The sequence below is a fragment of the Sinocyclocheilus rhinocerous genome, unplaced genomic scaffold (assembly GCF_001515625.1).
Source record: "Sinocyclocheilus rhinocerous isolate Xijiao unplaced genomic scaffold, SAMN03320098_v1.1 scaffold1029, whole genome shotgun sequence".
NCBI classification, from domain to species: Eukaryota; Metazoa; Chordata; class Actinopteri; order Cypriniformes; family Cyprinidae; genus Sinocyclocheilus; species Sinocyclocheilus rhinocerous.
Window position 1 is genome coordinate 122,094 of NW_015664012.1, and position 24,358 is coordinate 146,451.

At 38.4% G+C, this 24,358-nt stretch overlaps 2 protein-coding genes across 2 annotated transcripts in view; both read left to right on the forward strand.

Annotated features, from left to right (window-relative positions):
- The first annotated feature begins 2,032 nt into the window (after positions 1-2,032).
- LOC107729178 (ras-related protein Rab-5C) lies at positions 2,033-11,099 on the forward strand. The gene is made up of 6 exons (XM_016539583.1): positions 2,033-2,174; positions 6,513-6,869; positions 9,599-9,750; positions 10,320-10,442; positions 10,522-10,615; positions 10,812-11,099. Exons 2-6 carry the CDS (start codon positions 6,701-6,703, stop codon positions 10,937-10,939), a joined length of 666 nt encoding a protein of 221 aa, XP_016395069.1. The 5' UTR covers positions 2,033-2,174; positions 6,513-6,700; the 3' UTR covers positions 10,940-11,099.
- A 2,603-nt stretch (positions 11,100-13,702) lies between these two features.
- LOC107729177 (histone acetyltransferase KAT2A-like) overlaps positions 13,703-24,358 on the forward strand; it is a 14,348-nt gene continuing 3,692 nt past the window's right edge. Inside the window, exons 1-15 of the mRNA XM_016539582.1 lie at positions 13,703-14,034; positions 14,546-14,669; positions 15,192-15,337; positions 15,516-15,605; positions 15,782-15,963; positions 16,971-17,162; positions 17,264-17,370; positions 17,877-17,981; positions 19,319-19,455; positions 19,871-20,079; positions 20,211-20,337; positions 21,274-21,384; positions 21,476-21,619; positions 21,862-21,976; positions 22,071-22,107. Coding sequence (XP_016395068.1) covers positions 13,804-14,034; positions 14,546-14,669; positions 15,192-15,337; positions 15,516-15,605; positions 15,782-15,963; positions 16,971-17,162; positions 17,264-17,370; positions 17,877-17,981; positions 19,319-19,455; positions 19,871-20,079; positions 20,211-20,337; positions 21,274-21,384; positions 21,476-21,619; positions 21,862-21,976; positions 22,071-22,107 — 2,057 coding nt within the window. The 5' untranslated portion in view covers positions 13,703-13,803. The remainder of the gene's footprint in view (positions 14,035-14,545; positions 14,670-15,191; positions 15,338-15,515; positions 15,606-15,781; positions 15,964-16,970; positions 17,163-17,263; positions 17,371-17,876; positions 17,982-19,318; positions 19,456-19,870; positions 20,080-20,210; positions 20,338-21,273; positions 21,385-21,475; positions 21,620-21,861; positions 21,977-22,070; positions 22,108-24,358) is intronic.

Below are 24,358 nucleotides of genomic sequence, written 5' to 3' on the forward strand. Positions count from 1 at the left end.
AATTAATAAATTGTTATTAATCATTTAAAATTATCTTAAAACAACACGTAAAATCCAAAAGTAATACTTTACAATAATGTTTTATTTTTAAAGGGGTCATATGATGCGATTTCAATTTTTCCTTTCTCTTTGGAGTGTTACAAGCTCTTGGTGCTTTCGCTCCGGCCGGACAGGGCATCATCAGTGTGTTAAGGGGCGTAACATTTCCGGCACACGCTTGAGGTATTCGGCCAATCACAACGCACTGGATAGCTGGCCAATCAGAGCACACCTCGCTTTTCAGACCGATGAGCTTTGTAAAAATTGACGCGTTTCAGAAAGGCGGGGCATAGAGGAGAAACAAGAATGTACAGTATGTGGAAAATAATGTGTTTTTTTTTACCTTAAACCGCATAAACACATTTCATTACACCAAATACACAAAATAATGTTCTTTTTAGCAATATTATATGACCCCTTTAAAATACATTGGTTAACTACATTAGTTAACATGAACTAGCCATGAAAAAAGTTAATATCTATTAATATTTTTAATGGACATGAGCTGACATTTTTATCAAGTAACATTAACAAAGATTAATAAATACTGTGACAAATGTATTGCTATTGTTAATGTTAGTTAATGTTAGTTATTGCATTAACTAATGTTAACTAGTGGGACCTTATGATTGACCCTCAATGGCTATGGCTTTAATTGAAGAACAAACAGTTCTTAAAACTTATGGAATCACAAAATAAATTGTGTGTTTAATTAAATGTAATATATCAATACTCCCTGCTTCTTTTGATAAAATTTTTTTTTAAACAAGCAGCTTTGTCGCAATTGTAGCATAAATATTAGAAATACTGAAAATATCTTAGTTTATTTTTGTTTAGAATATTGTCTTGGACAACTAGGGGCCTTAGAGCAAAAAAGGTTAAGAATCACAGGCGTACTTTACCTGACAGAAATCATCCAGCGTTTGACGAAATAATAATAATAATAATAATAATAATAATAAAAAATAATAATAATCCATTAAAAATTGTAATCCCCAATTGTAAGTCGCTTTGGATAAAAGCGTCTGCAAAATGACTAAATGTAAATGTAAATGTAAATGTAATTAGCCTGTAGCGCCCCAGCTTGGTGATTATTGGTTAGTACATGACCTTGAGCCACATGCACAGCTGATCTTGTTTTCAGGTAAAGCTTGTTATAACAGAAAGCATGGGTCCGTTTTCCAGTCTACAGAGCAGATGTAAATTGCTGTGGCATCTTATTACCTTATTATTATTAAATATGATAAATGACTGTATGCCCAAATAACCCTATCTTAATTGACTTATGTGGTTAATAAAGTCAGTTTTGTTTATTTATGTTATCAAAGTAAAATAGTATTGAAACTAATCTGCTTTCAATAGACACTAAAAGGGCAAGAAAAAGAAAGAAAGAAAGAAAGAAAGAAAAAGAAACAATAACATAAAATAAATCTTAATCAACACTGTCATGCAATGGTAATGGTCAGATATGCCTTGGGCTTGTTGTTGTTGTTGTTGTTGTTATTATTATTATTTAGCTTTTATTTTTTTATTTTTATAGATTTTATTCCAATTTTTAAGTTTTAGTAATTTTGCTTAAAAAATTATTTTTATATAATAAAATATATTTTTCTTTGGCATTAATTTGCTTTTATTTAATTTATTTTAGTACATCAACATAAACTTATTTTAGTTAGTTGCCAGGCAGCGTTTAAAATTTTCATTTCTTTTCATCTAACATTTATATTTATATTTTATTTCTGCATTATTTCAATTAACATAAACGATTTTTAAATAGTTTTAGGTTTAGTTAATAACATCACTGCCTAACACAACAAGTTAGAAAGTATTTTAAGTATCTTTCAATACTTAAAATGAGAAAAAGTAATTAAAGGCTAAAAAAAAGTTTACATTTATTATAATCTTGTCGTGGATGAGAAATATAAGCGCGATTCTATTGGCCACCACCACGTATATCAAAAACAAGCCCCACCTCCTCGGAAGAAGGCGGATTACGGAAGTTCGTCCCTCAAAGCGGAAGTGAAGGCCAAGGCCCGTTGACTAGAGACGCTTCAGGCAGCAGGAGGGGAATTTTATCTCAGCCTGACAGCCAGGGATTTGACAGAAAGAGAAAAGCGCCGCACTCATATCTCAAGGTAACCGCTGTCTGGTTTTGGTACTGATATGATTATTGATAGGCTATTGTTAGCTGGTCGTGGTTTACTGATACAGCGGAACTGTCAAGACTGTTAGCCGATGCTCATGACGCTCCTGAGCCGCTCCTCTGGATCTCTCCATGAGCGACACGATAAAGGAATAACTCGGGCCTCTCTGTCTATCTGTCATATTCTAAATATGAATCTTACGGCAAAAGTTCCGTTTAATGCAGAAGGCTTGTATGGGTGTGTGCACAGACATATGTGTGTTTGATCAGCAGCAGCTCTGAAGTTTGACCATCTACAGCAGGACTTCCTTGTTTTCACGGTTTATCATTTGACCGTTATGATGCAGCAGCTACACGCATCTGCGTGCTGTCGCAAAACGCAGATTGTTCTGCGATTAGTAAGGTGATACTTCTCCAAACGTACATCTACATGTCTTTTTATCTCCTTTAACAACTTTTTCTGAAGGCTGTTTTTATCAGTGAAGCAGGTTCACCAGCGTTCAGTTGAGAGCTTGTGGTCAGAGCTCGTGGGAGGCGCAGGCAGATCAGAAGTGAAAGAGTAGGACTTCATGAGGAAGTCAATAATGTGGCCTGAGGAGGCTCGATTGACAGGTCAGCTAGATGAGTCATCACTTAAGACCGCACATACATTGATATGAGCCTAAAGCTATAAGACAATATGTTTTTAAGCTTCTCAAGACCCCATGATAAGATGTGAGAACTTTTGTTTTGTGTCGTTGTTGTTATTGTAAAATAATCTTAATTGAAATAAAACAGAAATATAATATAAATATTAGATTAAAAAAAGATATTAATCTTTAATAAAAAATTAGAAATGTTGCTGTGGCAGCAACTGTAAAAAGTCGCAGGGGTCGACCGATTATCGGCACCGATAAGGGCTGCACGATAAATCGCATATGATATTTAATGCGCATCTTGTCAGTAAAGCCGCTTCTGTAGTCAGCGGTAAATCTCCATCACGTGCGGGCTTTCACATGGAGCAGCATTTACTACACAGAGCCGTTGTTCACTGGCAAGCTGCGCAAAACCACGTTCATAATCGCGCGATTTTTTGCGCAGCTTGTCAGTGAACAACGGCTCTGTGTAGTAAATCGCATGCGATTTATCGTGCAGCCCTAGTTTGACTTCAGTTTTGTGAAACTATGAATAAAAAATATCTGCATGAAGCAGAAACAGCAGAGCTGAATGAGACGCAGATTCACTCTCTGCCAGCAGGTGGCGCTTAAAGCATTTTCTTGGTTTCCGCTGTAAAGAAAGGAGCGCTGCACTTATGAACTTATGCAGGGCATTTTTTCTGCCTGTGCGACTAAATTTTGTGTGCGGTCGCACTGGTGCGACCACCGCGTTGGTCAACTCTTAAGCGCTTCAATTTCTGTTGCATATGAGAAACATCAAAGGGCAAACGAAACAGCGCTTCGAGAGTATACCTTCTCAGCTACAGCAAAAATGTCGTGCATATTGAGGAAACGATGGATGGTTTTCAAGCGAAAGTCAAGAAAACGGACCCTTTTCAAACAGTGTTGCGTTCCGAACGTTGTTTAAGCAACATACACCGGTATTGCGGTATTTTAAAAATTCATATCATAACAAAAATAAACACCGGTATTTGGTATGAACTGGTATACCGCCCAGCACTAATGGGTACACAGAATAATCTTGGAGAGAGCTTTACCGAGCTGACTGCTGTAACTGAACGCGACCAGGGTTTAAAGGCTGAACAAATGACTGACAGCCACAGCGGAGAAAAGAGTTTGTGTGAACTTTAATGTAAGGACTTAAATATTCATATTTAGCTCACATTAAGCTATTGTATGGCTTCAGAAGTAACACAGAATAATTCGCACAATCGAGAAAAAAATAAAATAAAATTCTCGGTTTTGGATCGGCTCTCTCTGACCGATACCCAATCCGAGAAAAATGGCACTATCGGAGCCGATACCCAATATGAATATTGGATCGGCGCATCCCTAAAAGCAATCTCCGCCCACCGCCCATCTGATTTGTTGGGAGTCACGAGTTCGACCAATCAATGTGGAATTCACTCTCACTCCTTTGCTAACTGGAGCTGCTTCAGTGATCACGCATCAGTTGTCTCTCAAAGGTAAGGCAGCAGCAGACTTTGCTTAAGTTGCAATAAATCACAATCCACTAACGTTACACTGAAGTTGCAAAACACCTCAATATTATCTATGATTTCCGCGATGCAGATTCGTCTCATTACTTTAGGACATAAATACATTAACAACATCTCCAGAACTGCTCTGCCTCCCTCTGAGAGTCACTTCATGATCATTTGACCGTTTCATTTGAGTAAAACTATCGCAGTGTTTCCCACAGACTTGCACTCTATTTGTGGTGGCATATATATGCAAATTCATTCTCTGCCAGCAGGCGGCGCTGTTGGCGTAGGCGCTGTTGGAGTGGTAGAGATCGAGGTTTCCCCGGTAACGCTGTACACAAAGCAGCGCTCCGCTCACAAACGCTGCTTTCAGACATTACATGCAAGATGAAATGAAAATGACATCCAAAATTTTCTGAAGACAGTCGGTTTCCTTCAGAAACACAGTGATATAAAAACACCCGCACCGGGTTTCAATTTTGAAACGTGCAGTGCTCTTGTTTATTCAACAAAGTCAAAGCCTTTTGGAAAATCTGTTTGTGGTGGTCAGTTTTGATATTGTGGCGGGCGCCACAAATAAATCAATTTATTGGAAACACTTACATAGGCTACAGAAACGTAAAAGTTCCTCATGGCAACCCGTCGACTCAATCTCGGGATGCCCGAAGCGCAAAGGCGCTACATGTCGGTGCGCTGGCCACGAGGCCATCGGCGCCGACACGTCTTGTGTTTTTAAGAGCAAAACCACATTCTGTGTGATTGCCCCTTCTACACCTGTCACTCACAAGAAAAAAAAATAGCGTTTGTCAATTCTGATGAGCGTTTCTCTAATAAAAAAAAAAAAAACTTTTTCAAATTTTGAGCACGATAAACAATATTCAAACTGTCTATTTAATCAATGTTTTGCTGTGTAACGAAGTTGTGTCACCAAAAAAAGTTTTGGTGAGCCTTTTTGTTGTTGTTTGTTTCTATTTGGTTGTACCACTTTCTCCATTAAGGCATTTTGAATGGCATGAGAAGGTGTACTTTGCAGAAGTGTGTGTGTGAGAGGGATTCTAAACCACATGCTTTGGATTAGGCTGAACCTCAAGCCCTGATGCTGGCAGCGACATCTCACTCTCCATAATCACTTTTTTCATTGCCCACTACTTACTACTTCAGTTGGCCTTTTTCTGCAGTCATTACCAGGATATATACAGGTTAATGTTGCTAAAATAAAAATGTTGTTCATGTTACCACCTCTGATGGCCTACCTGAATATTCTCCTATAGTGGATGAAGGTCTGTCCATCCGGTTATTGACTTCTATCTTCTCTTGACTCCCACTGCCCATTACCGTACCTACAGCAGAAAGAAAATCTGGCTCTGTTTTTAACAAGCTCAAATAATGACCTCAGAGTTACTGTTATTTCTTCTTTCTGTATCTCTCTCTTTTATAATAATCCCACTCATTTTCACTCATCTTTATTCTCTCAGTTGCTTTAGTGGTTTACTTTAGCTCTGCTGTCTGTATTTGGCTTCAGAGGATCCATGGAACTTTTCTGATAAACAAAAGTAACACTGAAACCCAGTTTGCAAAAAAAACAGAAATGTTTCAGGAGTCGTAAATATGTCTTCCCCTGCTGCTATTGTATTTATCAATCTGAAAGCCTAAAGAAAGTGTGATGCCACAGTCTGTTGTCCATGATTTGTTTTGCCCCAAGCTGAGCTGAATGTGGGTTTGTGGTATGCTCAGAATAACAAATATACACATCAAAAAAACAAAACAAAAACAAACAGGTTCTGACCTGTTTTCAGCAATTTATCATTCGATATCGTGCAGATTATTTTCGACAACTGATAAGTGTAGGTTATTTAGGGAACTAGGTTAGTGTATGTGTGACATGACACTCTGATATTTACTTTGTGTGTTTTTGTATTGATGCTTTTAACTGTAATTGTAGCACAGTGTGGGTGGAATCTGTAAAGGGGACTGTTTTGTTACGGTGAGGTTTATTGGAGCATTATGGGGTGGCTGGTTAATGGTTAGTGCGCTGGAATGGTGTGATAGCTGTTAACGACCTGTAATGAGTCCGTCCTTTCCGTTCACTCAACTCGAGAGCGTCACAGTCCAGTGTTTTATTATATGGCCATTTATATCTTGTCGTTTATGTGTTTTGTTGATCAACTTCCTTTCTCCTTTTTTCTCTAGGATTGTTCATCCAGTAGGGGCCATCTCTCCATCTTTTTCTCCCTTTCTCACCCTGATTCTCTCTCTCTCTCTTAAACCCATCCTCCCCTGAGCTCCATTGATCCTGGTTCAGGACCCCTGTCATATCCAGCGAGGACCCCTCTCAGATCCAGTCAGCCCTCTCCTCTCCTGTTGTCCGGCCTGTTGGCATGGCGGGGCGAGGTGGACCAGCGCGGACCAATGGTGCCGCCCCCGTCGGGAACAAAATATGCCAGTTCAAACTGGTCTTGCTGGGAGAGTCTGCCGTGGGCAAGTCCAGCCTGGTGCTGCGTTTCGTCAAAGGCCAGTTCCACGAGTATCAGGAGAGCACCATTGGAGGTTAGCCGGAGTGTGTTTATGTCCAAGCTTATACTTTCTATAGATGGATGAATTTCCTCACACTTTTGAATATGAATTTGCATCACAAGAATGCACACAGGCCCTAAACTCCATCTTGAACTGTGACGTGAAAGATAGCAGACATGAAAAAATGTTAGGGATGCACAGTATATTGGTACCTAATCGGTTATCAGTATTGATTGATATCGGCTATTTAATTCTGATGCTCATTTCTGCCTATTTTTACATTTAGATGATCTAACATTTTTTCTTTTAAAGTTAATCTTCAGTGAAAATATTCCATAAAAAAACTAGATTATCTCCTTTAAAAGATTAGCTACAGGATCATATCTTATAATGCAACACATTAGTGGTAGTGAGAGCACACTCAATAAAGAGCATACCGTCTACATATATGAGGTTGTGTTGATATGTGGTGAGAGGGCTGGGCTCGGTCAAAAGCAGACAAGCTGGTTCTTACTCGCTAATCACATGACTACCACATGAGTTATACTGCAGTATAAAACAGACATGCAGTTATGCATGTGCACACATCTGATCTCATAACCAAACGTGTGCATGCTGTAAACAGCTTGAAATGGTATTCATTTTTACATTTTAATAGATTTATGTTATACACTGTTTTAAATAATTACATGGACAAAGAGAGCAAAGAGGAAGGAGTTCGGCGACCAGAAGGAACGGGAAACAGTCAACAATGGGATTTCCTGAGTGTGTGTGCTAGTGTGTCCCTCAGTTTTTAAGTCGTCAGTGTCTCAGGGAATCTTTAAGTGTGTTAGATTTTCACTAGAAAGAGATCCATTCTAGAATAAAGTCAGGCACGAGGAAAGAAAAGTGCTGGGAGTGACATTTGGTACAGGCAGGATACCACATGCTTACACAAGGCTGGCAATAAGGAAATCCTCAGCACTTTTTTTTGTCCTTCTACATATTTTCCTTCAATGCCATCATCCTGTCGTCAGTGAGCAGGTCAAAGATCGCAATGCTCGTTGCTGTGGAGAAATTAATGTGCTACAAACATGTGACCATGGCACCTGACTCAGCACAAAGTTTTGAGTTGAAGGGATTAAAAACTTGCATGGTCTTTCTTATTCTCCGCTACCGCACACTTCCTGTGTCTGCGTCATTTTAATGTGTTCTAAAATCTACATTTTCTGAACAGTTTTAGTGGGCTTGTCTGTGCAAATGTCACAATTGTGATGGTCAAGTGTTCAGGGTGGTTGCCAAAGTCTTTCTATGTTGTTGCTAAGGTGTTAGTGGTTGTTGCATGTTGCTAGTTGTTTGGTCAAGTGTCATCTCACATCTGATATTTTTATATATGTATACATTACCATTCAAAAGTTTGGGGTTGTTTTTGAAATTAGTCTCATATGCTCACCAAGGCTGCATTTATTTGTTTGAAAATGCAGTAAAAACTAATTGTATATATAAACAGAATTTATATGAAATATCTTTTGTAGCATTATAAATGTATTTACTGTCACTTTTGATCAATTTAATGCATTTTTGTTGCAGAATGAAAATCAATCATTTCTTTAGAAACAATGACCCCAAACCTTTGAACAATAGCAATAATAGTGGTAGTACTTACCTTAGCACTATTACTAAATAAATCAAGTGGTAAATGTAAACCTAATGAGATACATTTTATAAAAGGGAACTTTCTGTTCCCTTTGACTGTGATCTAATTTCTAACCCTTCTGCTCAGGAAATCTCTATGTAAAAAGCAACTTTCCCTCCCCCATTACATTATTACAGTACATTAAACATCAAATAAATGTGGGGCAGTCGTGGCCTAATGGTTAGAGAGTCGGACTTGTAACCCAAAGGTTGTGGGTTCGAGTCTCATGTCTGGTAGGAATTGTGTGGGGGGAGTGAATGTACAGCGCTCTCTTGCACCCTCAATACCACGACCCTTGAGCAAGAACCGAACCTCCAACAGCTCTAAAAGATTCTAAAATACACACGTGGTCAGAATTGTTGGTACCGTTGGTAAATATGATCAAAGAAGGCTATGAAAATAAATCTGCATTGTTAATCCTTTTGATCTTTTATTTAAAACATTCACAAAAATCTAACCTTTCATTGGAGAATAAGAATTTAAAGGGGTCATATGATGCGATTTCAATTTTTCCTTTCTCTTTGGAGTGTTACAAGCTCTTGGTGCATAAAGAAGATCTGTAAAGTTGCAAAGACTAAAGTCTCAAATCCCAAATCCAATAAAAGGTTACATCTGACCATAGAAGACAGTCCCGTTTGAGGTTCCAGTCGTGTCTGGCAACTGAATATGCTGGAGATTGTTTTTTGGTGAAAGCATTTTCTTTTCTTGATTTTTTTTGCTTGAAGCCCTCCCAAACAACATGTGGTGATGTAGGTGCTGTTTGATCATTTTTTTAAGGTTTTCTGACCCCGAAACTCAACCTTTTTCTGCAATTCTCCAGCTGTGATCCTTGAAGAGTCTTTGGCCACTAAAACTCTCCTTCTCACCGTGCATTAGGACGATATAAACACATGTCAATGTGTTTATATTTGGCCTTTGTTTTCACTCCTATTTATATTTCTGTGTTATGTCGAGATCACAAGAAAATTAAGCCGTGATCACGAGAAAACAAGAAAGAAAAATATTCATAATCCATGGCCTCTTAGGACTTCGGTAGAAACACTTTGGCGTCATGTCATAAACCTTCCTGTTTCTCTTTCCTTTCTAGCTGCTTTCCTCACACAGACAGTCTGCCTGGATGATACAACAGTAAAGTTTGAGATTTGGGACACAGCTGGACAGGAGCGATATCATAGCCTGGCCCCTATGTACTACAGAGGAGCCCAGGCAGCCATTGTCGTCTATGACATTACTAACACAGTAAGTGCCTGTGATTGTGAAATCAAAACCTTTAAGTCTGAGTTGGATCAGTCTTGTACAGCCAATCATTCACCAGCTGAGGGTTACGTGGCACCTCAGCTGCAATGTGACTTTGCCAGTCATGCATTGGCTCTAATAAAGGCTGACATCACGCCGGTGTGCTCAGCAGAAGGGTAAGGTCTGAATAATAAGGTTTCACCTGACTGACTGCTGGGGTTAATTATTATTTTATAGGATACAGTCAGACCTTTGCTCAAAGTCAAGCAAGTCACAGTGGCAATGCAACTCCTGTTGGCAACCTTAAGCTAATTTATATGAATGTGTGATTGTTTTAAAATACAGTATTTTATTTGTAAATATGTAAAATATTTTAAAGTCTTTTATAAAAAAAAAAAGCTTATGTATGTGTTTTTAGTAAATCAATTGCAATATCAGTTAATTAAAAATATATGATGCCAGCTGTATTTTCAGCATCATTACTCCAGTCTTCAGTGTCACATGATTCTTCAGAAATCTTTTTTTCCTTTGTTTAACAGTTACTTCTCTGCTGTTTTTCTTTGCACTCTTAGGACACATTCACTAGAGCAAAGAACTGGGTGAAGGAGTTGCAGCGTCAGGCGAGTCCAAATATCGTTATTGCTCTGGCCGCCAACAAGGCAGACCTGGCCAACAAGAGAGCTGTTGACTTTGAGGTATGTTTATATGAACGCAAAACAACCTGTGTGAATCTACTTCTGATATGTTTTTAACACATCCACATGTTTTCTTTAGGAGGCGCAGGCATACGCAGACGACAACAGCCTACTCTTCATGGAGACGTCTGCAAAGACCGCCATGAACGTGAACGAGATCTTCATGGCTATCGGTACGATCTCATTTCTCTTACTGACTCTCTTCAAGCCTGGAGCAAAACACGGCAACATGACACCAGTTTCACCTGCCGCAAAAACGCTCAACCAGACACCACGCCTAGTCGTTCAAATACTGCTAGCGATTTTATTCAGATCAAATCAACCTAGTACGTTTATGAAGAAATTTTCCTTCTCAATCTCTCTCTTTAGCCAAGAAGCTTCCGAAGAACGAACCGCAAGGTGGAGCAGGGAGTGGCGGACGGGCCAGAGGAGGGGTCGACTTACAGGAGACAGCACCTCAGGGCAGAAGCGGCCAGTGCTGTGGAGGCGGCAACTAACCATCGGACCAATCAGCTGGCAGATGCACCCAAGGACTGATACAGACACACAAACACAGTATGAATCCATAGTGTGAGATCCATTCACTTATGACCCAGCTCTAAACTATGGCCAGTTAGACTGTACCATACAGCTTCAGAACTGGAAACTGGCCATTGATACCCTCCAAGAAACATTTCCTCTTAATTTTTTTAATTTAATTAAAAATAAAGTTAATATTATTATTTAAAAGTTATTATTATTATGTTGAAAACAATTGTGCTTCTTAATATTTTTGTGGAAACCATGATAGATTTTTTTTTCAGGTTTAAAAAGAACATCATTTATTTGAATCTCTTGTAATGTTATAAATGCCTTTGCTGTCACCTTTGATCAATTTAATGCAACCTTACTGAATAAAAACATTAATTTCTTAAAAATGTTTCATATTGATACCCTTGTAAATCAACACGTTAATGTTTCGCCCAGTTATTCCTCCCAAAAACAGTACATGCACATTCATATACAAACACAAGCTACGACATGTCTCTGCCATCTATGGTTTTCAAAGTTATTCGATTTGTCTTGTGTAGAGTTTGACAAAGCAAAAGGAGACAAACGTGATCAGATCTAACCAATCACACTTAAGACAAAAGAAATTCCAGACTGCTGCTGGTGGAAAAACAAGTTGTCTCTCCTTTGTATTTCCTTATCCTCATTTGCACGTTTGAATGAAAAATTTAGTGGCGACGCCACTATTCAAACTCGCTCTCCCTTTTGGTGGATGCATACTGGCAGTATTGAGTTACACCTCATCTTTCTCCTGCTCTCCTTGATCACATGCCTCTTTGTCGGAGAGAGGAAAGATCGGAGGTTGAGAAAACAGGCTATTTTCCATCTATGTCAGGATGTTCTGTAGATCCTGTGTTATTTCTATTGTATTAGTCTCTCAGACGTCCACTACTCCAGCACAAATGAAACCAGTATATGATTTGATAGGCTAGACTTCTTTTCTAATTCGTTTGCATATATTTACTTGTATATCTAAATGCATTAACAGGTGGTATAACTCCAATTTGGTGTTGTTTTTTTCCCTTTGCATTAATGAAATGTTTTTGAAATCAGACTTGGAAAAAATACATATAAATGACACAAGGCAAAATCAGCCGCCTTTGACCAAAATCACAAATATTTACGAGGGGAAAAAAGAAGATAATGTTGCTGTTTTTGTACTCTTGTTTTTTTTTTGTTTTTTTTCTCTGAATATGACCCCAATCATTAACCATTTTAATTCAGCACCTTTGTAAGAATTTACTTGTTTTTTTACTTATGGTCTCTTAGAGTGCACTGGGTATTTCTTTGTCCTCTGACAACATGTCATTTTCTGTCAATATTGTTCCCTTCTGTTTAATGTCGCAGGACGTCTCTTTTGACCCACATTTTCAGCATCAATTGTAACCTAGCACAACAAATGTGAACGGTGACCCAGACGTCTCAAGCAAGGTCTGAGGAACGAGGGAGGCAATGGACAAAAACAAATAAATGGAAAAACACAAACCTAATAGAACTTGTAATTTTACCAATAAAGGAGGGGAAGGTATACATTCTGTTTGTTGTGTTGTTATTTCTAAAAGTAGGTGGTGATTTGGAGTATTTTTTTTATTTTTTATTCCTGCTCTAAATATGGTTGGGAATGGAGAACTGGTTTTTAATTATTCACAGTTACTAAATGGATTTAAAAGGCGCTCGTTTTCGTTAATGATTCTCGAATGTGCATCTTTTGCTGCTGTGGAGGGAGCATAGTAAGTAATGGTGTATTCAGTACTATTATGTTTATGTTGTGCTGGCAGTCGTTTTGAGTTACTGATGCTATTGTATAAAATCACTGTTCACAGTCAATCATGATTAAGTTCATCCATGAGTGAAAGTGTCCAATAACAGGGTGGTTACTCAGATTAGCCAAATAGTATTTGGCTGGTCATGTGATCTTAACATGGCAGCCCCCCTGAGGGGACCCTCTCCATGTTTGATAAAACCGCTTTTACAAGGTAACAGATTTGATTGGACTTTTATTATGATGTGTTCTTGATTTTATACTACTGTTTCAAAATTACTATGCATTTATTAAGGAGTAAAACTTTTTAACAAGGAGAAACATTGCTGAGTGCACCTTTAAGGCTCGTGAGACCATGTAGGTTCTGACTGGTAGTTCTAAATACGAATTAGTTTTGTTGTTAGTGATATTTTATCTAAATACATTTTGTTTATATTTTGTTAAATATATACACTATGTGAGGCCAATTTTTACGATTCAGAGATTTGAAAATATTAAAACGAGAGTGAACATAAAAAGGTGTTTTCTGTTGCATTTAGAAACAGGTTAGTAAATGCAGAATAACTGAAACGGAATTGTTTCTTAAGATTTCCATCCTAAATATTCTAAAAGATCCTAAAGATCATAAATGTGTAGAAACCTATTTATATTTAGTAGCAAAATGCCTTATGGTATTTTTTTTAACATTTATAAAAAATAAAAAAAATCAGTCCAGCTAATGTGTTAGCTGACTGACATTTTAGCAAAATGCCAAAATGCATTTTGCTACTAAATATAAATAAGTTTAGATAAATATAAGTTTAATAAATATGCTTAATTTGCTCTTTTCAAGTGATATATTGCAATAAGCAGCTCAAGTGTTTCATGCCCCCCAGTGGAAAGTATTGTAACGTTTAATTCTGTAGTACTGCCTAATACTCCATTTCCCAGCAACCTCCTATAGTGCGCAGGCGCAGTTCAGTGGTCAGAACGCGTATCGAAACCCATCACAAAACTTTATTGAAGCGGCACAGGGTGGAAGTGAGCGCGGCGATCCTAGGATAGGAATTGATGGCTGCTGATATGGCGGACCCGGCTGCACAGACCTCCGTGCAGCCCCGGCTTCAGCAAGCTCAGTCCAGCGGCCCGGCAGGATCCAACCCGCACCCCGGAGCCGGGAGCAGCGACCCGGCCCGACCAGGCCTGAGTCAGCAGCAGTGGTCCAGCCAGAAGAAAGCCCAAGTCCGCTCGTTTCCGCGGGCTAAAAAACTGGAGAAACTCGGAGTGTTTTCCTCCTGCAAGGTAACCGAGAGCTCGGCTCATAACAATAGAGCGAGTGCCCGGGCCTGTCATGTGTGACTGCTTCAGTAACAGCCTGCAAACTAGTCACGCATGTGTCCTAGTACCAATACAAATCTAAACTTATCTTCATCAAGTATTAAAAGCCTAAAGGTGATTTAAGGTTGGAAAATAAAAACACAAGACTATGAAAACTTCTATATGGACTAAAGAATGAAAAATGAATCGCATTTCTAAAAAATGCTTTTAAAATGGGTAGCTTAATATGTTTTATACCAGCTTTTATATAATGTGAAATTAGCCTATGGTGGTTAATTAAATGCATTTATTATGTATGTTTTTAAAACATGCACCATACATTCGACATTTTCAATATATCTCATTTTATTGTCGTGTTATCACCACTGCATTATTATAAATCAAAATGTTTTGTCAGTATTTACCTGATGAACCTGATGTTTACTGTCCTCATTGACAGTTCTTTAAATCACAGCTGTGTTCTCTTCTATTACAGGCGAATGATGCTTGCAAATGTAATGGATGGAAAAACCCCAATCCGCCGACAGCCGCTCGTATGGAGCTCCAGCAGCAGGCAGCCAGTCTGACGGAGGCCTGCCGAAGCTGTGGACACTCTTTGGGTAAGATGAATGCCTCTTTGTCGGTTTTATTACATCACACCATATCAGACCCATGACTCTACTTGGTATCATCCAAATAAGCTGGTCCAGCATGATATTGTGCAACAGTGGCCAGCCACTTTTTCCAGTTGCCTTGCTTCTGGATTAATATTTCCCATAGGGGTTTGAAAAGTTTTCGTTTCAGAGTTATAAACCATGAACCAAGCCATCCAGCTATGAGGTGAACTTACACATTACAAACTGTGATTTAAGCGAAGTATTTGAAAATACTTTAAACACAGCGAAGTGTGAACAATGGACATGGTCTAATTAATAAATATGCAAAAGCACAAAAATAATAAAGTCAAGCGTAGCAATTATCACCCTAAATGGACAATTTATAAAATATGTTTTGCAAACCAGAAATAAGCAGCGTAAATACAACCTTTGTGGATATACAGGCTACTAGATGTTAACTGTGTAGTTTACATCATATAATGCATCATTATTGTTGTTTACATTATCTTGTGTGTTTTTCTATAGCGGAGCATGTGTCTCACCTGGAGAACGTGTCTGAGGAGGAGATTAACCGGTTGTTGGGGATGGTGGTGGACGTGGAGAATCTCTTCATGTCTGTCCATAAAGAAGAAGACACGGATACCAAGCAAGTCTACTTTTATCTGTTCAAGGTAAACAGGCAGATGTGATCTGCTTCATTCATTTTTTTTAAAGTACAAACACACCCAAGATGAATTACTAATATGTTAAAAAAGCCTCTAAGATGTTTTTGTTTATCTGTCAGCTGAATATTTCACATTTTTGCCTGTGTGTTTGACTGTTTGTTTGACTGTTTGTTTCTTTTCTTAGTTGCTGAGGAAGTGTATTCTGCAGATGGGGAAGCCAGTGGTGGAAGGCTCTCTCGGTAGCCCTCCCTTTGAAAAACCCAACATAGAACAAGTACGTGTGTGTTGTGTATAAGAAAGGTGGCAAACAGTTTTCTTCCAGTCACAATCCATGTAAAATGCCTTTATGGGTGAGAAGAAGGGTGGGACATTTGTCTTCTAATGTAGGTCATTATTGTTGTGTGAGTTGTTCTGCACTCAAGATGCTCTCTCTCTGTCTCTCTCTCTCAGGGGGTGCTGAACTTTGTCCAGTATAAGTTCAGTCATTTGGCTTCTAAGGAGAGGCAGACCATGTATGAGCTCAGTAAGATGTTTCTGCTCTGTCTGAACTACTGGAAGCTGGAGACCCCATCACAGTTCCGTCAGAGGGCGCAGAAAGAGGATGCGGCCGCCTACAAAGTCGATTATACTAGGTTTGTGTGTTACAGTGGTGGCCAAAATTATTAGAACACTAGTATTTTTACCAGCTCAATTTTTTTTTAAGTCAGTTATTTCTATCTTTTGCTGTAGTGTGTTAGTAGGAAATATCAGTTTACATTTCCAAACATTCATTTTGCCATTAATAGTAATAATCCGGTGAGATTTTTGTTTGCACAAGGAGTCTGATAACAGCCAGTGCTCCACACAGAGATCTGATCTCACCATCATCCAGTCTGTCTTACATAAAGAAACAGAAAAAACTCAGATAGACTAAATCCAGAAGAACTGTGGCAACGTCTCTAAGATGCTTCAAGAAACCTACCTGCAAAACTACCTGAAAAACTATGTGCAAGTGCACCTCTGACAAAAGCTGTTTTAAACGCAAAGGATGGTCACAAAAATGGTTGATTTAATTTAGTTAATAGAAGTTAATTGATAAAGAAAATCTATTTATGACATTATTTTTAACCACATCCTCATTTTACAACATTTTTACACAAGTGCCTAAAACTTTTAACAATACTGTGGCTTTGCAGGAAGGTTTCTTGAAGCATCTTGGAGATGTTGCCACAGTTCTTCTGGATTTAGTCTGTCTGAGTTTTTTCTGTGTCTTCATGTCATTCCAGACAGACTGGATGATGGTGAGATCAGATCTCTGTGTGCAGCACTGGCTGTTATCTCACTGGATTATTACAATTAATGGCAAAATGAACAGAAAAAAATTTCTGAAAAAAAGATGATCGATTTCACTCTTTTGAAATATGAGGCATGCTACATCAAATGTCAAAATTACATTTATTGTGAATTTTGTAATACGATATTCTTCTTGTAAAAAAAAAAATGTTTTAATAAAAAAATTATTATTTTTTTTTTTACTTACAATCATTTTTCTCCACTAACGTTTCATCTGAGTCTTCTTATAATGTATATAGATTCATTAGTGTAATTTTGATGTGTTTGAATAAATACATCATTAGTTTTGTGTGTGTGTGTGTTTCAGGTGGCTGTGTTACTGTCATGTTCCTCAGAGTAATGACAGCTTGCCCCGGTATGAGACCTGTCAGGTGTTCGGCCGCAGTCTGCTGAAGTCTATCTTCACTGTCACCCGCAGACAGTTACTGGAGAAGTTCAGAGTGGAGAAAGACAAACTCCCACCAGAGAAACGCACTCTGATCCTCACACACTTCCCCAAGTAAGACACAATACCGTCTTCTAATACACACTCCAGCACCATCACTCTCACATAGTGTAATTGAGCATGTTTGTTTGTTTATTTGTGTGTGTGTTTACTAGGTTTCTTTCCATGTTGGAAGAAGAAATCTATGGAGAGAACTCACCCATTTGGGAGGCAGACTTCACCATGCCAGCCTCAGAGGGGACACAGCTGGGGCATCAAACAGGTGTGTGATGAGCTGGTTATTAGGGATGAGCATTTAGATTAATTTTGTAATGTAACAACAATTTACTCAAATTCAAATTTATGTAAAAAAAAAAAAAAAAAAAGACACGCATGACATTTTTTTTCATAAATGTTTGGCTACATTATCCTTATAATGGTTTCTAAATAAGTATAAATCAAGGATAAATTCAACAACCTATGCTTTTTAAAGGGGAAAAATTTAGCTATATTCATTACTAAAAACATCAAGATTTGCAAATAACAAAGAAAACCTAAAGTAGACTGCTACCATAATGAATTCTATGTCAATAAAGGCTACAGTAAATCACATTTTTATCATTTTACATGATCTTAAAGTGTGGCATCCATCACCTGACAAGTGGGTATACACATTTGATACTGTAAACATTCAGTAAGCCTGACAAGATTAGTGTCCCACCTCAGTGTCTTTGGAATGGTCTGTTTTAAAACGTAAAGTGATGCTACTTTTTATTCTTTCTGTCTTAGTGCTGAGTCCAGTCTCGGTGTCTGGCTCTCCTCTCAGTAAAGGCAGCAGTGGTTCTGCTCTGGGTGTTACAGGTTTGGACGTCGCTTCCTCTGAACCAGTAACCGGTAAGAATATCTAGTTGAAGAATTATTTACTGTGCACTGTGAACTCTGTACATTGGCATTTAATTGAAGTACACAATCATATATGCATCAGACTTAAAGGTGTCATGAACTGAGAAATCAAAGTTCCCTTGATCTTTTGACACATAACAGGTCAATGTACTATAAAAACATGCTGTAAGTTTCAAAACTCAAAACTTTCCCGTTAGTTTAAAAACAGCTTTTATTGAAACCAAGCTCAGAAAATGACTTGTTGTGGAATGTGCCACCTTATGACGTAATAGTGTGGTTAAGCACCGCCTCCGCAGGAGATCAGCGTCTGCTTCTACATCACTGCCTCTTTAGCTCCGCCCACTGGTCTGTAGTAGGAGGAGAGGAAATACTAGAGTGACACAAACACAGGATTACTTCATCATCAGAACCATACAGATGACATTACAAGATTACAAGACACTGTGTAGTGTAAGATGTGAAAAATTGTCTTTGAATTGCCTTCATTGTGATGGCATATCTAGATCGGACGCGAGCGCTGTTGCATCATGTCACGAATCAATTTCTCTTTCAGGTCAGAAACGGCGCAGATGCTTGTATGTCAGAAATAGAGCGGGACATCAGTTTACTGTTGGGAGATTTGTTGTTAATCCGTGCCACATCCAGTGTAGACAGAATCACCGATTATAATGGGTTCTGTTGTCTATTGTCGCGTTGTGCCGCTTGTGTCCTCTGTAAACACACGGGGTAAAATTAGCAAAGAGCTCCAGATCGCGTCAGTGAAACATTGATTGTTTGCTTGCTTTACTTTGCTACGGATTCATTTTTAAATAAGACAGTATGATGCAGGCTTTTCAGAGAGACTGAAAGTAAACGATGATGCAGCGCTGAGTCTGACTAGAGTGGATCCAACAGTAATGTCACAACACAGAAGTGAGAGTAAACGTGCTTTTACCACTATTGCATTGTCTGTTCCAGACCATTTGATATATACGGAGTATTTATATGTTTTTAACCCAAATGACCCATGTTGTTTTCGGAGTATGTCACAGCAGCATCCATCTGTTATTTTAATAAGTGAAACTTTTAGCCAATCACAGCAGTGGGCGTTTACTTGCGAGTCTTGAATGCGCCCCCGCCTATAAAAAATGCGTTCTGCAGAGAGGCTCAAAAACAGGATAGAAAATATTACTTTTAAATTATGTTTTTTGATGTAAAATTACACTAACATTATAAGTGAACCTCAGAGAACATTATAAAATAATTTAAAAAAAATGCAGTTCCTGACCCCTTTAAGAATGATGTTGTCAAAGATCATGGAAATCATTGTGTCATAAACTGTCTCTCAGGAGAGAAGCGAAAGCATCCCGAGGCACTGACTCTGGAGGATGCCAAGCGGATCCGAGTTATGGGCGACATCCCCATGGAACTGGTCAATGAAGTCATGAAGACCATTACAGACCCTGCTGCCATGCTGGGGCCAGAGGTCAGAGTTCATCACACCCTTATGATAGCTTTAAAAGTATAGTTCACCCCAAAATGAAGATTTGATGAAAATTTACTCAGGCCATCAAAGATGTAGAAGAGTTTTTTTCTTCATTGAAACACATTTGGAGAAATTAAGAATTACATCACTTGCTCACCAATGGATCCTTCATTCTGACGGCACCCATTCACTACAGAGGATCAATTGCTAAATTTCTACAAATGTGTTCCGATGAAGAAACAAACTCGTCAAAATCTTGGATGGCCTGAGGGTGAGCAAATTTTCATTTTTGGGTCAACCATTCCTTGAATATAGAATGAGGTTTTTCCATTCAGCATTAGAACATCCTGTGTTTTGTGATTATACTTTTGAAGAGTGAAATTAATGATTTGTCATTTGTTTGCTGGTTTCCCAGACTAGTCTGTTGTCTGCAAACGCAGCTCGTGACGAGACGGCTCGTTTGGAGGAGAGGAGAGGCATCATTGAGTTCCATGTGATTGGTAACTCTCTCTCTCAGAAGTCCAATAAGAAGATTCTAATGTGGCTCGTGGGCCTGCAAAATGTTTTCTCCCATCAACTTCCCCGCATGCCCAAAGAGTACATCACACGTCTTGTGTTTGACCCGTAAGTCTACAGGGACCCCTCTCCTTTTTTCAGAGAGCCTGCTACTCTCCTCAACCTTTACCTGTCAGGTTTTATGTCTCGCTAGCCTCCCCTCAGCCTCTTTTGACCCTGTGTCCTCTGTGTGACCTCAGGAAGCACAAGACTTTGTCTCTGATTAAAGATGGCCGTGTGATTGGAGGGGTCTGCTTCAGGATGTTCCCCACTCAGGGATTCACTGAGATCGTCTTCTGTGCGGTCACCTCAAACGAGCAGGTCAAGGTACGGAGATGCACTCAGTGGTTCTCAACCAGGGGGTCTTAGCAAACTTCCAAGAGGGAAGTCTTGTTTTTATTGAAGAACATAGAGTTTTTATAACTGAATTAATTGCATAGTGAATTGTGATTAATATTAATCATGGGTAATTAATTCAGTATATCAATGCTCTTAAAATATTGTTTAGGGGAGGTTTTGGGCAACATGGGGGCCATCAGGTCAAAAAGGTTGACAACCACTATTCTAAACTGCAGTGAGCATTTAAAAACTGCTTCCTAATAAACTAAGGCTACGTTTACACTGGCACAAAAAATCTGATCTTTCGCTCACATCTGACACAGATCGGAATTTGTTGCACACGTGTAAACACAAAAAGTTGTCCATGCTGGCAAATAATAATGGCCATTCGACGTGAATTATATAAATAATTTTAAAAGCACGGCCATTTAAAACCCGAGGGTCTACCATGTGCATAGTAAAGCGATCGCTGCAGACAGTCCTTTTGGGTGGGAATTACTGTAAGCACAGATATCGGATACCAGTCGTGTCTAAAGTGAATGTAAACAGATGTGTCAAAAGATCGTATCTGTGCATTAAGACTTGCAGTGTAAACGCAGCCTAAGTATCTTACAATATAAATTTACCAAAAAAAAATAAGGCAGCATGGTAGGCATGCTTCACTCTTAAGCCAATCCCAGAATGCACTGCTGTAGGTTTGCTCATTTTATTTTACATGGACTAATAAAAAAAGTAGCCTTAGGAAGTAAAAAAAAAAAAAAAAACATTATTCTGCATTAATTTATTTAAACCATCCATCCACATTAATCACAGAAATTGTCATATTAATATGTAGATGAATAGCCCTGTTGTTTTGTGGCATGGCATGTATGAATTGATGTTTTGATGAATGAATTTTGTGTGTGTGCGTGCGTGCATGTTTAGGGCTATGGCACACACCTGATGAATCATCTTAAGGAGTACCACATCAAGCACGGCATTCTGTACTTCCTCACTTATGCTGACGAATACGCCATCGGCTACTTCAAAAAACAGGTACAGTTCCATCCACTCTCGTTCAGACGTTTTACATTTTCTGTTTTTCCACTGCACAACTTCACCTGTTGAACCCTCGTTCTGTCGGTAGGGCTTCTCCAAAGACATCAAAGTGCCGAAGAGCCGATACCTTGGTTACATCAAAGACTATGAGGGAGCCACGCTGATGGAGTGCGAGCTCAATCCCAGAATACCCTACACCGAACTCTCACACATCATAAAGAGGCAGAAAGAGGTGAGAGTGCACAGATTTACCCTGCTGCTGAAGAGGAATTACATTGTGTTGGTTTATCCAGTGGTATTACATTGTGTATTGGTGTATATGATAGGTTGTTGTTGTTTTTTTTGTTTTTAATATATTTCAAAATATCCAAAATTGGCTGCACGCATTAACATTTTGTCAATTTGTCAACAATTCTTAGAAAAAGGCAGCCAGTCTTTGTAATATGACTATGGGTTTGTTGTTGTCCGCTGTAGATCATCAAGAAACTGATTGAGAGGAAACAGAATCAGATCAGGAAAGTGTATCCTGGTCTCACCTGCTTTAAAGAGGGTGTGCGGCAGATTCCTGTGGAGAGTATACCAGGCATCAGTAAGTGTGCACTCGTGTCTTAATAGTGCCTATGATACATACAGTACAGAATTCTTCCATTCTCACACACTCTCTCCCTTCCTTTTTTCTTGAGGAGAGACTGGTTGGAAACCTAGTGCCAAGGAGAAAAGGTCAGAGGAGAATTTATGCATATTTATTCTGAAATCTTAGACCATCTGTGTGTCTGTATTAGATCATAGAGGAACTGCATCTTACTGATGATTTTCAAAAGTTTGGGCTCAGATTTTTTTTTTTTTTTTAAGAAATTAATACTTTTATTCAGCAAGAATATGTTAAATTGACAGAAAACCTTTTGTAATATGTGACCCAGGACCACAAAACCAGTCATAAGTAGCACGGGTATATTTGTAGCAATAGCCAAAAATACATTGTAGGGGTCAAAATTTTTCTTTTATGCCAAAAATCATTAGGATATTAACATACAAACTTATTTCAGTCAACACACTCTATTACTACAAAGTAAGTGCAAAATACTGCATCCCAGCACACACGATGATGCACTGTCTCTCTCTCAGTATCTGGATGCTTATAATCACTGTTGCCAACTCTCGCAAGACAAATAAGCAACCGCTGCTTAAAAAACAAGCCCAAAACAAGCCCAATTTTTTTTTGATGATTTATTATCATCAATATTATTTATTACCAATAAATGAGCCTGCAACATATTAAACTGAACCCACTCTTTTATCTGAAAAGCAAAAACAGAATTGTACAAAAATCAGCAAACTGCAACATTAAATATATCTAAAATGTATTATCATTAGGGGTGCAACGGATCGTAGATGATCCGTGATCCGTACGGATCAGGTTGCGTGGTTCGGCACGCATGTGATTCGCGGATTAACTGTTAGGTTTAACCATCATAGAGTTAAAGTTTATCATTTGCACGTGTTTTGTCTTGCCAGTTTACACATTCAAGCAATTTTAACTCACGCGCTGTTTTCTGTGCGCTCAGTAGGGATGGGCGATACCCCTTATTTTGTTTTCGATACGATACCGATATTTTTCAACGGCGAGCAGACAGTGTTATTCAATGTATTGGAGAATACGGCGAACATAAATAAAGAAACAAAGTTTGCTTGTCAGGTTTTCCTAACAAGCAACCATATTTATTAAAATAAGCCCAAAAAACCGCAACCCGCGACCTGGGATTTTTTCACGCAATTGTTAAATAAACAAAACCACTGGTAAATAAAACGCACCTTAGTATCGATATTTTTTGTTTGAGTATCGATACTTTCGATACTCGCGTCAGTATCGATATATCGATACTTCGGATCGATACGCCCATCCCTAGCGCTCAGTCGCTGCTGCTGCACACACCCGAAGCGCGCACACGCAGAGAGAGAAGACACCGCGTGAACAGCGAATTGATTCCTCTTTCACATACACACAAAGTTATGTTAAAATACCCGTTTTGGCAAGTATTCTAGTAAACACAGTCGGTTATGTCTTAAGTGAACGTAAACAGCTGAGGAAAAAAAATGGACGTGTGTCAGTATTAGGTCCGTGCTTTTGGTCTTAAAGAGACAGCAGCCAATAAATACCTGTCCTCTGTCTGCTAATCAAATAACACCACAGCTCTAACAAAGATTAATCTGTATTTAACTTGTGCAGTGAGCACTATTGTGTTATTTTACACTTAATTATGGCGACAAAATCCCCAAATTGGCAACACTGCATATGAGATATCAAATTGTTGTCACTCACGTTTTACTGATACATCTGGCCTAAAATTTAGTGCTGTCACCTTGTGTTGACATTGTGAAACTGCATGATTTGTAAATTATGATTGGCGGGCCACATATAATAGCCTACATTTTAATAGACAAACCATTAGAAATTAATCCACGGACACTTATGCAGTGAGCACTATTGTGTTATTTTACACTTAATTATTAAATTTCTGCACCTGAATGCTACTGTTACTGACTTTATTTGTAACTGTGTTTTGTTGTATTCATCTATGCTTGTAATTTGTGTAATTGTTCTTGTTTTATTACTAACTTAATTAAAGCTAGTAGTTTTGCTGTGGTTTCGAAGTACTTAAAGTAAGCTTTCACTAATTTTTTTTTTTTGCTGATCCGAAAAATTATCCTATTCGTGAATTCGTGAAAAAAAATTTGTATAAAAGATTTTCGTATAGTTGTATCTCGGCCAAATATTGTCTACGAAAGAGGATTAGGGCCAAGCAATAATAAAAAAATAAAACCATCTCGAGATTAAAGTCGTTAAATTTCAAGAAAAAAAGTTTAGATAAAATGTTGAGATTAAACTCATAAAATTTCGAGAATAAATAAAAATAAAATAAAGTAAAGTGACGTGACATGTGGCCAAGTATGGTGACCCATACTTGGAATT

Coding starts and splice junctions, on each gene's coding strand:
- LOC107729178 (XM_016539583.1), top strand. CDS start 6,701: ATGGCGGGGCGAGGTGGACCAGCGCGGACCAATGGTGCCGCCCCCGTC. Junction 6,870..9,598: donor TCAGGAGAGCACCATTGGAG/GTTAGCCGGAGT, acceptor TTTCCTTTCTAG/CTGCTTTCCTCACACAGACA. Junction 10,616..10,811: donor CGAGATCTTCATGGCTATCG/GTACGATCTCAT, acceptor CTCTCTCTTTAG/CCAAGAAGCTTCCGAAGAAC.